This window comes from Rhipicephalus microplus, chromosome 2 (assembly GCF_043290135.1).
Source record: "Rhipicephalus microplus isolate Deutch F79 chromosome 2, USDA_Rmic, whole genome shotgun sequence".
NCBI lineage: Eukaryota > Metazoa > Arthropoda > Arachnida > Ixodida > Ixodidae > Rhipicephalus > Rhipicephalus microplus.
In genome coordinates, this window is record NC_134701.1 from 224,246,101 (window position 1) to 224,259,821 (window position 13,721).

Genomic DNA, 13,721 nt, shown 5'->3' on the forward strand with positions numbered 1-13,721 from the left:
GCTGAAGGGCAACAAATAGAGGGAAGATGGGAGAAAAAGGAAGAAGGAAGAGGTCCGGGCTGTGCGCCCACGCGTCGCGAGGGAACAATGAAATCGGAAAAAAAAAGCCTAACTTGGATGATAATCGTTCGAAAACCAAAGGAGACGAGACATCGAGAGAAGGAGGCCAGGGACGAGGAAGAGAAAAAAAGAAAGAGGATCTACTCTAGCTAAGTCTTCTTTATGTTGCTTCCCTATTCTTTCGTAGCGGAGTCGTTTCTTCTAGTCCCGCTGCTCGTTTTCTGTTGTGTATCGTCTGCCAACAGGCCAGCAGCTCTATTGCCACAGCTCTCTTCTCGTCGGGGATTCGGCGTCTGCCTGTCTCGTGGGTTTGATGCCGTTTCTCCCCAGAGCATTTTTCCCCATTGTTGATGAAAGACACTCGACCCGGGAAAACGACGACGGAGAGGCTGCTTCGCGGTGCGCGCTGCGTCCTTGCGGGCAATTTTCCTGCAACCGATTTCTTTCTTTTTCTGTGTCTCGCCTACTTTAAAGAAAAATAAAAACACGGAAACACTGAAATCAAGACGAAATGATTAGGTAGGGCTGTATTTACACCAGTTATAGGCCCGCACCAGGAGGAAACAAGTGATTATGTAAAAGAAAGCAGGAGAAAAGTGCCGCCCGTTACTGTCTATCACTGGGATGACACCTCAACAGGTCGGCACAAAGGGATGGGGAGTGGGAATAAAAGTGGATAGGAAAGGAAAAACAGGGGAAACTGTTCGTATATGTATACTGAAAGCTAGGCTTTCAGACGACGCTCTTACTGCACGATTTATATAAATGAAAAAGGCAATCTCCGGCAGATTTTCAAGCTTAAGCAAAAGATATCCCGCCCTTTTTTCTTTTTTTTTGTAGGGAGGCAATTTCTTAATCGATATTTCCTTCCTCTCAAAGAATTTTTGCAACTAAAGACCATGCAGCTTCTGTCAATTGACTCACTTGCCCCTATGTTTCGCATAATTAGGCATCACTGTGAGCACTCTGCCTTTGACTTTCCGTCACATTAAGGTTGCCCATTCACACTATGGGCGCACGTTAAAGAATACCAGCTAGTCGAATTGAATCTGGAGTCCCCTACTACGACTACGAAGCAGATTCAAATGTGCAGTGAAACACTTGTTATCGTGTGAAACACCACACTTGTTATTTTGTTGAAAGCAATACTTGGATCAACGCCAAATAGAAAAATCTATTAACAATTTATTTTGTTGTGTTGGCCACAATAAACATCGCGTACAGATCTGGTCTACAACGCGTATTGTTGTGGCACTACAGTTCTTAGTTAAGGTAATGCTACCGAAAAAAGGTCATCCTGAAATGAAATGAACAATGCACTCAGGATATCAAAGAAAACTTGTAAACCCTACCCAAAGTACACTTGAAGTTGACATCAGCGTGCAAATTGGTAAGAAATGTTTTATGTAAAATAAGATTGCTGTATTTAGGCAATTTTTTTACATACCTCTCCGGTGATTTCTAGGGTTCAAGTTGGGTCACCCGTAATCTATGCGGCCAAACAATAAACCACGACATAACACTCGTATCTCGACATCAACTCGTATACCTCCATTACGGCGTCTATAGTATTCTAGTGGTGGTCTGGTACGTAGCAGGCCAGCCCTTCGAAAGTTGTAGCCGAAGGCGCGTAGCACAGAACACAGAAATGACAAAGAATTTTCAACCAAGGGTGATCGCACACACTGCAAAGAAATTTGAAAAGTGTGACCAAAAGTTCCTTTTTGAATGTAGCGTTTAAGCCTTTAAGACTTTCTATTTGAGCAGCACAGTATATGCAACATTTAGGGACGAAGCTCTTTAAGGTCGAGGTTTGTCCGTTGTCGCGTCGTAGCCAGTAGCTAGTACTCGAGAACCTACCAGACGTGCCCGCTCTCCTCTCACGCACCACTCCAACAGTCGTCAGTGTGTGCTCTTCGAAAGCGATACTATGAAAGAAAAAGTCAAGACGGCTGAGCGGAGGGTTCGCAAGGCGGTTGCAGCGCGGGCTTGAAATCGAGACTCGGAAGCGAGAGCTCGAGAAGCCGAAGCGGCTTGGGTTCGCCTTCAATAATGACAAGCCACCGATTCAGAGGCAGCGAGGGCTCGTGGAAGGGCAGCAAACGTGTACCAAAACAAACGGACTCAGAGCTGAGAGCCAGCGAAGCAGTGGATCCTGAGACGGTGCGGGCGAGGTATGCTGCAGCCAAGCACCTTTAAGTGATCGCTACCTGAGGTGCCGATTGGCGCTTTAGGCGCGCTTTTCTTGACCGCAATTTCAGCTGGAACGGTTGTGGTTCGGTCACAATTTGACCACCATCTCCAGCGTCATAAACGAGCAATCTCTCGCCAACGCCATCGCCGCTCCGCAGCGCTTGTATAAACGTTTAGCTACGGGACCTTGGCCGACGGTCTCCCATACACCCAAAGCCGCAAAAGCCCTCTTGCACTTCTGAAGGACCACCAGACTTCACGACCGCTTGTCAAAGAACAGTGTGACACCATGCTGTGTAGTCTCGAGCTGACTATTCATCCTTCTATTCCTTACTCCTCTTCTTTTCTATCTCTTTCCTTTCTATTATTCTCCCTTTCCCCACCCCAAGTGTAAGGCAGCCAACCGAGCCAAGCTTGGTTAACCTCCCTGCCTTTCCTCTCTATTTATCTCCATCTTTCTTTTTCTCTCTCTCTAGTTATGCTGAAGTCATTGGTGCTCTGTTTTGGCATAAATAAAATGAAATCTCAGGCTAAAAACATTATGCAAAGGCATTCTTGAATATGTAAAGGTTGAGCAAATAAAAATGCTGCATTTTGGCCTTGGCTCGCGAAGAGCGGCGTGCTGATGGACCCGTCCAACGTCGTAGTGCCTTCAGCAAAGTGATTGTATGCAAGAGTACACTGCTAAATAAAGTTACATGAAGACACATTTATGGAGGAAGAAGTTCAATCAACCCAAATCTCGATGTATTTTGCTTTTCGTAGCTCCTAGTTGATAACAATAACAAGTTTAAAAGAGGTGACGTAGGCAATTGTGCACATAGCGCGTCAGAGAGAGACGGTCCTGCAGAGCGTGTTGGAACACGCAGCAGACCGCTTGGCCGCTGTCACGTTGGGACCGGACGACCAAGCCTCTCGACCGCATAGTCCAGCTGGGCAGACCGGCACAGAAAAATACGCGGAACACTTGCCATGTGCAGCTTCGATGTTGTAAGCATACTATACATACATACATATATATATATATATATATATATATATATATATATATATATATATATATATATATATATATATATATATATATATATATATATATATATATATATATATATATATATATATATATATATATATATATATATATATATATATATATATATATATATATATAGATATATAGATATATATTACTATGCTGCTCACACGAAATTCCGTTCTTCTTTTATGTTACTTCACTACATCGTTCATCGACGCTCCTACCTGTCTGACGAATGAACGAATCCATATGTATGCCAACTCGGACTTCACGTGCACAACAGGAAGTTTTCACGCACTTGTCACGTGATGGGTGCCATGCAATGGCAATGCTAAAGGGCGCCCCCGCTAAGCGACCTTAAATAGATGGACGCATCTATTCAACTTCGAGCCAAGTTCACTGCCAAGGTCAGAGAAAACAAAACAAGTAAACAACGTTGGCAAGGCTGGGAGCGGTAGACAAAGCTTGGAAGACAACGTGCTGGCGAAAGAAAGAGATGAAGAAACAGAAGATTTAACTACTGTGCAGGGAGATTGTCCTGGCGAGCGCTGGCTGCTTCCAGCGGTATACACCACACGGAGCTTGTCGCACGGCTGTAAGAAACAAACGTTGGAGAACGTTTCTCGTGCAAAATGTGCAGCGGGAGGCGGGGAATGAAAAATCGTGAGATGGAGTACGAAGAATTTAGAATTAGAAACACGGGCGGAGTGCCAGGCGACGATTCGGCGACAGGGGGGACGAAAGAAGGCGTGGTTCTAATTTAGGCGACTCGGTGCATCACACCGTCGCTCGAGCAGAGATAAGCGGTAACTTCTTGAATCATGCCAGCCTCTGACTGACTGGCTCCGCGTATCTTGGCACAGCTTCCTTTTTTTTTTTTCATCTCATGAAGATGACGAGTAAGCTTATAGATAAAAAGAAAAACAAAGTATTTCTGCACAGCGTTTCTGCGCAGCGGCGACGAAAACAGCAATCACAGAATACAAATAGCACGCAAACATGTGCCCTGATTGCAGAGTAGGTGCGGTGATGCTGCTAGCGATTCGAGTGATCCGCACCGCGCCAATGACGGACCGGAAAATCCCCGAGTGTGTCACGCCAGTGAGTCAATATATTTTCGTGACAGGAACGTTGCTGACGGGAAGTGCGGGTGCATGTGATGTCTGCTCTACGCAGAAAGGCGGTACGGAAGTTGGGTGAAAACAAAGGCAGGCGCATAAGAAAAAAACAAAAACCGCTTTACGTGTCTCTTTCGTGTGTCTGTGTTTCGACCCCAGGTGGTCGATATTTCCGGAGTCCTCCACTAAAACGTCCCTAATGATCACATGGTGGTTTTGGCACGGTAAACCCAATATATAATCATCATCATCATCATCATCATGTGTTTGCGTTTTCTAATTTGTAGTATTTCGGCACTGTTTGTGTCCTGTATGATTAATAGGCCGAAAGTCCGACAGAATACGCTGCTATTTTTATTTAGCAAGAAAAAAAAAAGCCGGAAAATCAAGGCATAATCACTCTTTTTTCTGTGAGCTGAACAAAAGCTGATTATCGTAGGTGACACCAGCTTGCTCTATTTGACGTCATCTTTGCTTCATCCGAGGCTTTACTATGTATTTTTATCACTATTTTTATGAATGAACAAACGATTGTGACATTACACTTAGCAAAACAAAAATATTGAGAGCAATAAAACAGTGTCACGTGACCAGGTAGAATATCTCTGTTCATAAAAAAAATACTAGCACTAGAGAAAACAAACTGCTGTACCAGATTATATTTTTTTCATAATAAGAGAATCACTAAAAACCACCCGTGTTATGTAGCAGAATTTTTTTTAATGAATCAGGGTACTCTCATAAGCGCACAATATGTTGCAAAACAACCTAGTTAACGCTAGATAATTGAGAAATTTTTGATAATTAGTTATGAACCGATTGCTTTGCTTTATATATGGCTATATTACAAATAATTGAATATAGCAATCAGTTGGAAAAAATCTGGCGAGCGGCTCCAGTTTCGAGATATGCATTCTGAAATGTTGCCATGTAATGCATTGATGTTCCATTTAGTACCATGGTCGAGTGGACAAAAAGCTACGATCAGTAGCAGGCAAGATACAAAGCTCTTCTATCTCTTTCAATATTGTTAAACAAGTAGCTGAAACAATGATACATCTCTCTACAAGTTTCACATTCCTTGTCTAAAATTATGGGTTAGCCTTGGAACAGGGTCACTCCGGATGTATCTGGTTAAAGAACTGGCTTCGTTTTGGACGTTTCAGAGTATTCGGTGAAGAATAATTGGTAATACGTCAATATATATTCGTTTGTGCATCGTGGGGTACAGTGAAAAGTAATGTGTGTTACCATTGACTATTGATTTTTTGTGGGTAAATTTGTGCTTTACGCTATGAGGTCTTTTCTTTCTTCCGACGATGGCTATGGAAAATCAACACGCATAGTTAAAATATGATAAATGACCTTTGCAGTATTCTCCACACGTATTAAATTGATTAAGTAACCACTTGTTTTTCTCGTACACCTGTCACTCGGTGTAATGGTGATAGGTTACGCTTTCATCGCCTGTATAGTCGACGTCCCCGTTACACCGACAATGTGCACGCAGCTACTGCATTTACAAATACACGTTGATCCACCTCGTGCCGCGTGACTCAACGCAAAAAGGTGCAGCCTAGATAATAATTGTCCGATTGCTTCACATGAAACCGATTTCCACAAGGGATGGGATCTGCTGAAACTTCAAAATACGCGCTATAGACGAAAATGTAAAGAATGTAAGTAATGGAAGAAATGTAGTAGCAACCTTCAGTTGGCCTACTGCCACAATATTTCAAGTTTAACTTATTAGGTTTGAACGGTACGATCTCAGATGCATACGACATTTAGGCGGGCACTGACGTAGCCACAAAAAATCAAAATAAAAAACAGGGCAAAGTTACCGTTCTTATCCACCGGAACATGTTGTACTTCGAGTGTTGTGAATTTCAGTTTGCACTAGCACGCGACAGAAATTGATCACGTTAGCACCATGCTGACATATAACAAATTTTACGCAACAGAGCTCGATTGCCCGACAAGCGCAAGTCCACTTGATTACAAAAAATAACTGCTTACAAAACAGTAAAAATTGACTTCGCTAGAGACTTCGTTGCTATTATTAAAGGTCAGCCCACTTGGTTTCTATTTGTTATTTCAATCGCCATTTCAAACTGGTAATGAATGAGATTATGAGTTAGCGCCTTAACACTAGTGTCGTGGAAATTGTTCTATTCGCTTTTTCCGCTGAACTGAAGTTTGCGTTGGACGCGATCACGGTGTGTATCACTCTAGTGGTGTTGCTCAGAATTTCGATTAACCTTTACGTAGTTACAAAGATGTGAGCGGGTCGGGGCTGTATTGGCCTCGACCCCTTACAGCACGAGGGTGAAGGCTGACACTGAAATTTCCCGTGAGTCATTTACTCGCCTAGGATTGTGTTTCAACTGTTTTTTTACTGTATTACCTCATTAGTTGTAGCATACCAATATAATAGTCCCTCTATTTCAAGCGAAAAGTGGTAATAAATCTTGCAAAAAAAGGTATTCAAGTGCATATGGGTGGCTTCAGGGGAGCGGAACAGTGTGCTTTCAACTTTTTCAGTAGTAACAATTGATGCGTTTGTTATTTTTAAAATGAAGATGAGTTACCAGCTTTTCGAAACTCGCATCCAGTTTGATCCCGCTGATCCGTTACCCTGTGCATATTTATGTGGTCCTTTCTGACATTCGGAAGTTTGTGTTCTAATATTTTGCGTTAACATTCGCCAACATGCACGGCTGTAAAGCACATTATATTCATGTTAGCCTACGGAACAACTTCCTTTCCATACGAGAGTTTGCGGGCAAGGAATGCTTGAAGCTCCTTATGTCCGAACTCCGGCCTTTGTTCAGCCTTTCCTGTGCAAAAACAAAAACAACAAAACTACAGGGACCACAGTACAGATTATGATAGTATGTAATGTCGCACGCTCCTTAAAGGCAGAATCTCTCGCAAGATGTCAATTAAACATATTCGCGCAACCGGCTGAAGCTCAGCGAGTTCCTCATGCGTCACTGATAGGGCGCGTCTTATCGCCTAACACGTGAGGAGGTAATAAGTTGATTGATCTTTCATACTGCGCCATCATTAAATAAATATTATTCATTCATTCATTCATTCATTCATTCATTCATTCATTCATTCATTCATTCATTCACTGCAATGCAATGCATAAGCTGCAGCTGTTCGTACGCTGTGTTCTGAAGAGAGAAAGACCTCTAGACATTCCTGCACAGCTTTGTGAAATTGCTTAATTTTACGGCCTGCAGGTTGATGAAACAGCAAAAAAAAAAAAAAAAAAAAACTGCTGGTTCGTTCTGTCTGACAAGCGAGGTCTAGCTGAGTGGTAGGTGTAACGAGAACTTCACTTAGTGACTTCCATGACTCCGAGTTTAACGACAGTTCCCCAACAAATAACGTGATACACTATTTTCTCGCTCGACTACGCCTTTTTGAAAATCCACAGTTGCTCTTTCTTGCAGAGTCTTCAAAGAAAGGTTGAAATGACATTTCAAGTTAGCTTAGTCTTGGCTTAAGTGTTATAATTATGAAATTATCATGCTAATTTACTTTTTTCCATCTTGTATATGCTTTTTTATTGTATACATATGTATTTATTACTTTCTTGGCTTGAGCAGTGAAAATGATCGTCTTTATTGTTTTGCGTTTATCATGTATTCATTTTTACGGTAATCGCGCAACATATAAAGTATGTATTTCTAGTATCTTTTTTTTCTTTTGTGCAGTACATGCGTTATTACGAAATAATTTTCTATGCGGCTTTTTGTGTTTACTATGATAGTATGAAACACCCACCAAAAACAATTTGTTAAGTCACTTATTGTATCAACTATGTCTTTTTGAAACTGTTCACCTGCTGGAACCTCAGGGTCAGCAGTATGAAATAAATAAATAAATAAATAAATAAATAAATAAAAGGGCATTGTTATTGAGAAAAAAAATCTACTTCCAAATGCAACTTAAATTTCCCCATGACACAATTTTCAACATCTTGTGGTTTATTTCTTAGTTTTGACCACCATGAATTTTCTGCAGAAACAAACACACAGCAAGAAACACGCCTGAGCCGCTGTAGATTGTTCAACAGAAAGCACGGTTTCGCTAAGTATATCGCGTTGCAATTGATCGATCATGGTCTAAATTACACGGTTATTTCACAATTCGATCATTCAACATATCCTTTCTTATCTTTTTTTTTACACGAGAGAATGAAACTAAGTTTTCAGTGAAGATGACATTTTCTTTAGTTTGCAGGTATTCCTATGGTTCTCACGGTCATAACACTAAATATGTATAGGTGAGGGTTATGATTATGCAATCAATTGTTCTAGCATGCCAGAAGCAAATTCTTTAATGTCACCAGGTGAAGTTACGGGTGCACAAATACAAAAGAAAATGCTGTCATTTTTAAATTTCAGGTCTTTTATATCTACGTAAACACCCAAAATGGAAACATATGAACCTAGAAACGAATGAAATGGATAAGGTTTCCATGGTTACATCTTTTCACCAATTTAAGTTTATCTAAGAGACTTGCAACTAATAAACAGAAAAAATCATTTTTGAAGCATAAAAGTATTGTATCAGTAGATTCATGCAGGGCTGATAAATTCAGCAAACGCAGTCAATGGCGTAATCTTTCGACTCTATTCGATTACAGCAACTTCGAGCAAATTGCGAGAGGTTATATTACGTTAACAGCGTTATTCCCACGAGTGCGCTGGAGCACGTTCTCCATCAACGTCAGCTCATGAAGTTGCATGCATTTAATTAGTTGCGTAGGTTCGTCTATGTCAGAGTAAGTTTCGCAGTAACAGGAGCATGCGCTGTCTGCATTTCTTTATGGCTCCATAGACAGAGTATGGCACATTCAGCTGATTTATGGTTCTACATAGCTATTGTATGACTGCGCTAAAACGCAATCGTAATGATTGATACGACGTTCATATGCAATACTAATAAAATTTCCTTCATAAAACCAACACGTGGTAGTGATATCTGGAGTTTAACGTCCCAAACACCATGATACGATTATCAGGGACGCTATAGTGAAGGGCTCCATATGGTGTTCTTTAACGAGTAATGACATCGCACAGTAAGACGCACAGCGTGCGCTGGGCTAACGAAAGAGAAAAGAGGAGAAAGACGAAGCCACGTTAAGAACAGCTGGCCTGCAGCAAAGGTGCTGTCTCTTGTTTGTTTTTTTACATGACAATATATATGTATATATATATTTATATATGTATGTATGAGATATATATACATAGACCTACAGTCTATATATTGCGCTGTGTTTTCCAACTACCCATGTTGACAGTGAATCGATTGATTGGTTTCTTGACCGATGGAGTGTCAGAAGTTTCGGTGACAAGCACCACATGTCAGCCTAGCTGAAAGAGGCGAAGCAGTATTGAAATGCAGTGCAGTGGACTAAACTCTCAATTTAGCAAATAATGGTGCGACTGCGCGATTTCATTTAGTAACAAAAAAACGCCCTTCTATGAAAAAGAGACTGCACGCTTCAGTTTTGGGTATAAGGCGATCTATTTAGACGATTATTACGAGCAAGATAAGCAGTGCCTCGGTGGCACACCGTTAATCTTTAACGCGTTATAACGTGTTATCAATCTCACGTTTACTTTATTACTGCGCTGTACTGACCACTTAGGATGGCAAGAGAGTAAAGCCACACTATGTGACCTTCGACATGTCAGTTAGGGCCTAGGTGTTCTCTTTAAAGACTACAGCCAACAATGCTGTAGCTACGTTGGCTGCACTGACACCTCGTGTTCAATAATGTTGATGAACATGGAACATAGCGTCAATTGCGTGTCATCGCGTGTACTATTGAGCATGTTCTTCATACAAAGCTCCCCGTACGCCCAACTACTGGTAACCGGGCCCCGCTTGCCAGTATTTAAATATTTTGCAGAAGTATTATCGATGAAAGAGTTTGGGCTGAAAAATTATTACACAAGCATTTCCAAGTAGCCAACATAAAAAGAACTGAAGGAGTGATAACTATCATCTAGTTGACAGACATACTCTTCAGACAACAATGAATATCGAAGTCAAAGAAATCATGCTAATTACAAGTACTGTAAATTACAAAAACAACAACAAATACGGTGCTGTACAAAACGTAATGAACGCATAACTTAGATATTCGATCCAAGTTCTCCTCACTGCAGTAGGAAGGTACAAAAAATACAGCACAATATTTTTTATTTATGGCGCGTTAAGGAACAAAAAAAACATAATAAAGGTGATTTTGACATAGCTCTCGACTATTCTTCATCTTCTGGTCTTCAATAAATGAGCTTATGAGAAGCTTACGTACTCTCATTCTCTAGGTGCATTTAGCGTATGCACAAATTTGCAGTTGAATTACTGCATCGCCAAAAAAAAAAGAAAGACCTCGAAGTACATTTTCGGCATTGCGTCGTAACCTTGAATGATTTCGAGAAGGCGCAACCAGTGGAGGCATATCTTCAAGCTCTTGATGCAAGTATTCTTACCACTCTTTCACCTAGCTTTGTTCTTGTCAGTTACACCGGAGAAAAAAAAACGAAGTGTCCTGTGCATGTCCAGGAGTATGAATAATCATGATACACTCGGCACAGGCCAGTTAAGCCGTCACCCCACCAATAGAAACGTTGAAGTCAACAGCGGAAGCTACAAGCTGAAAGCTTGCCATTAGCATATGAAGAAATATCGCGTTTAAGATTAAATTGAACGACATTCGGCGCATTAGTGACAGATACTTGAACTTCGTAAAGGAAAACAGGAGATGGCCGTTAATAATGTTCAGGCGTAGTCTCAGCTAAGCTCTTAGAAATGATTCTGGTAATGCGAATAACGTACGTCTAAATCATCGAAGTTAATCTTCAATGAAATACAGAGTCAACGCACGCAGCGTTAACACGCCACTCGGCGAAAAGCGCGCGAATCTGCAAATAGTGTTGCGGCGCTCACCGTGGGGACGTTGGCAGACAAGATGTAGACGCTGCTGCTGGCCGACACGCTCCTCGGAAATTGCTGCTTGTGTGGCTTGAGCTGCGACGGCATGCTCACTTTCTTCGCCATGGTGGAGCCGGTGTCGATAGCCCGTAGTGCTTCACTCCGTCGTAATGGAGCAGTTGGAACAGAACTTGAGCAGACACTGACGCGAATAATTGGTGGTCGCACGCTGTCACTCAGTCGACATGCGAAGGGATGCTCAGAGTCCGTGATGGTACCATAAAGTACTTATCGTGAAGTACATATTAAAGGTATTCTTCATAAAGCTTGTATAACGATGAAATGAGAGTAAGAACGATTGAAGAACGCGATAGCTGAAAACCACGTAAAATGTCGATGTAAGTCACCCTTTACAAACGCAGCGAATCAAGAACCGAGAATTCCACTTACAGAAACAACAAACACCGAGAGATATATAGCACGATGAATACTTCGCGTTCACATCAGAAGATGAATACTTTACGTCAAGAAGTGATCTCGAAAGAGCGATAGGATCATCGGAAATACTAAGATATGACGAAACGACGACGAAGGCTCGCTGCCGCGGCTTGTTGATTCGAATTATTGGAAGACCCGTTCTAATGAAGAAGAAGGTCCAGCCTTCGACGACTGCGCATAAAACCGCCTAGAAGTCCAGCTTTCGAGCAAGTGAGAAAGAATGACGACTCTGCCAGCAGATGTGTAGGTACGATGAAGCCAGAAGAGCATAGACACGTGGAGAAACGCGCACGACACAACAAACCACGCGTGGAATAATAAGGTACTATAGAATGCGACCCTGATGACACCGAGCAGTGTTAAGAGGAGTAGAAAGTTGGTAATACCTACACAAGAACGGTGACAATGGGTAACCGTTCAGCGTAGCATCAACTTAGATGCGGCGCCAGGTGGATGGGCATTAGGGCAATTTGACGCTTGCGTAACATCTCCGTAGTCGGTTTCCGCGCGGGCGTACCAATTACGACAACGCGCTGCTCTAAGCTGCAATCCAAGACGCTTTTCCTGGACAGGTAACCCACGGCAAAATAACCCAGACGGAGCTCGACAGCTAGCCAGCTAGCCGGGACACCATTCAAACAGGTGGCAGCGTGAGGTCTTTGACGAGAGCTAGACGCCGGTATGCCGTCGTGGGGGCACTCATTGTCCGCGGCAGACAACGACACGGCTAGGCAACGGGTCCTTTCTCCACGTTTTGGATATCCGTGCTCCGCGTACCACGGGAGGTAACACGAACCACAGCGTCGCAGCGTCGGCGGTGCGGCTCACGACCGCGCGAGGATCAGGATAACGAAGATGACGAAGATGCTGCGGGACACAGTGAAGCCGGTTGTTCTTTCGGCGTTTTCACGGACTCGGCTGCCGGCTGCACTGAGAGCTTCTCCCGCGTGGCGGCGCAGGCGTCGAGCCAGACCAGAACTCTGTCGCGCCGGCGAACCCCTCGCGGCGCTGCCGTCGAGGACCCCAGCGGTCGCTTTCACTCAGCTTCTCCGAATCCTCATCGCGTGCGGCCTCTCGCACATCGCATGCCTTGGCGCCACGCATCCTCTCCCCGCTCACCTCCACGACCACTCTCTCTTTTTTTTTTCTCTCGCCGCGCTATAATCTTTCTGTCTTGTTCTTTCTCGCCGATACAAATTCGACGAGAGGCTACTGAGTTTCTCCAGGGAGAACCCACGTACAAAATAAAGAAACGCCTTAGGAAGGAAATGACGCAGAGATAGTGAAAAAATAAACAGAAAAATAGTTGGAATCTATGTGATTCGAAATGATGTCTGGGAGGCTGTTCGCGCAGAGAGAAGGATGGAAGAGGCTGAAGGAGGATGAAAAAAAAAAAAGCAGCGGCGGCAAGATGCGTGTACAAAACGAGGGTGTGAGTACGGCTGCCAGCCACAGCACCGGAAACGCGTGCTTGTCGGAACCTGAACGGAGGAGGGACGACGCCGTCAGCACAGGTGTGGTCTTGGCCCACTTGCAATTTTCGGCCGCACAGCGCTGAAAGAGCAGTGAAAAATAAATAGACACATGCAGGCAACGCAACAAAGCGCAGGTAGAATGTCGAGAAGTGCAAACTTTATCTGCGGGCTTAAATATTCGTTTAAGATGCGTTCGATGACTAAACTTGTAAACACCATTGATGATCGCGCGGTTTTCACGAAGCGTTTGCAGTAATCGGTGCGTAATATTATGACTTACTTAAGTGAACTAAAGAAACTAAAGAGAACGTCGTTGTGCGGGCTTAATGACCCGATTGTGATTAATGGTTGAGCGCTGAAATATAGATTGATGAT

At 42.9% G+C, this 13,721-nt stretch overlaps 1 protein-coding gene across 1 annotated transcript in view; it reads right to left on the minus strand.

Annotated features, from left to right (window-relative positions):
• Positions 1 to 11,860, minus strand: part of LOC119170377 (sodium- and chloride-dependent glycine transporter 1-like) — a 114,620-nt gene extending 102,760 nt beyond the window's left edge. Inside the window, exon 1 of the mRNA XM_075876415.1 lies at positions 11,389 to 11,860. Coding sequence (XP_075732530.1) covers positions 11,389 to 11,499 — 111 coding nt within the window. The 5' untranslated portion in view covers positions 11,500 to 11,860. The remainder of the gene's footprint in view (positions 1 to 11,388) is intronic.
• Between the last annotated feature and the right edge of the window lie 1,861 nt (positions 11,861 to 13,721).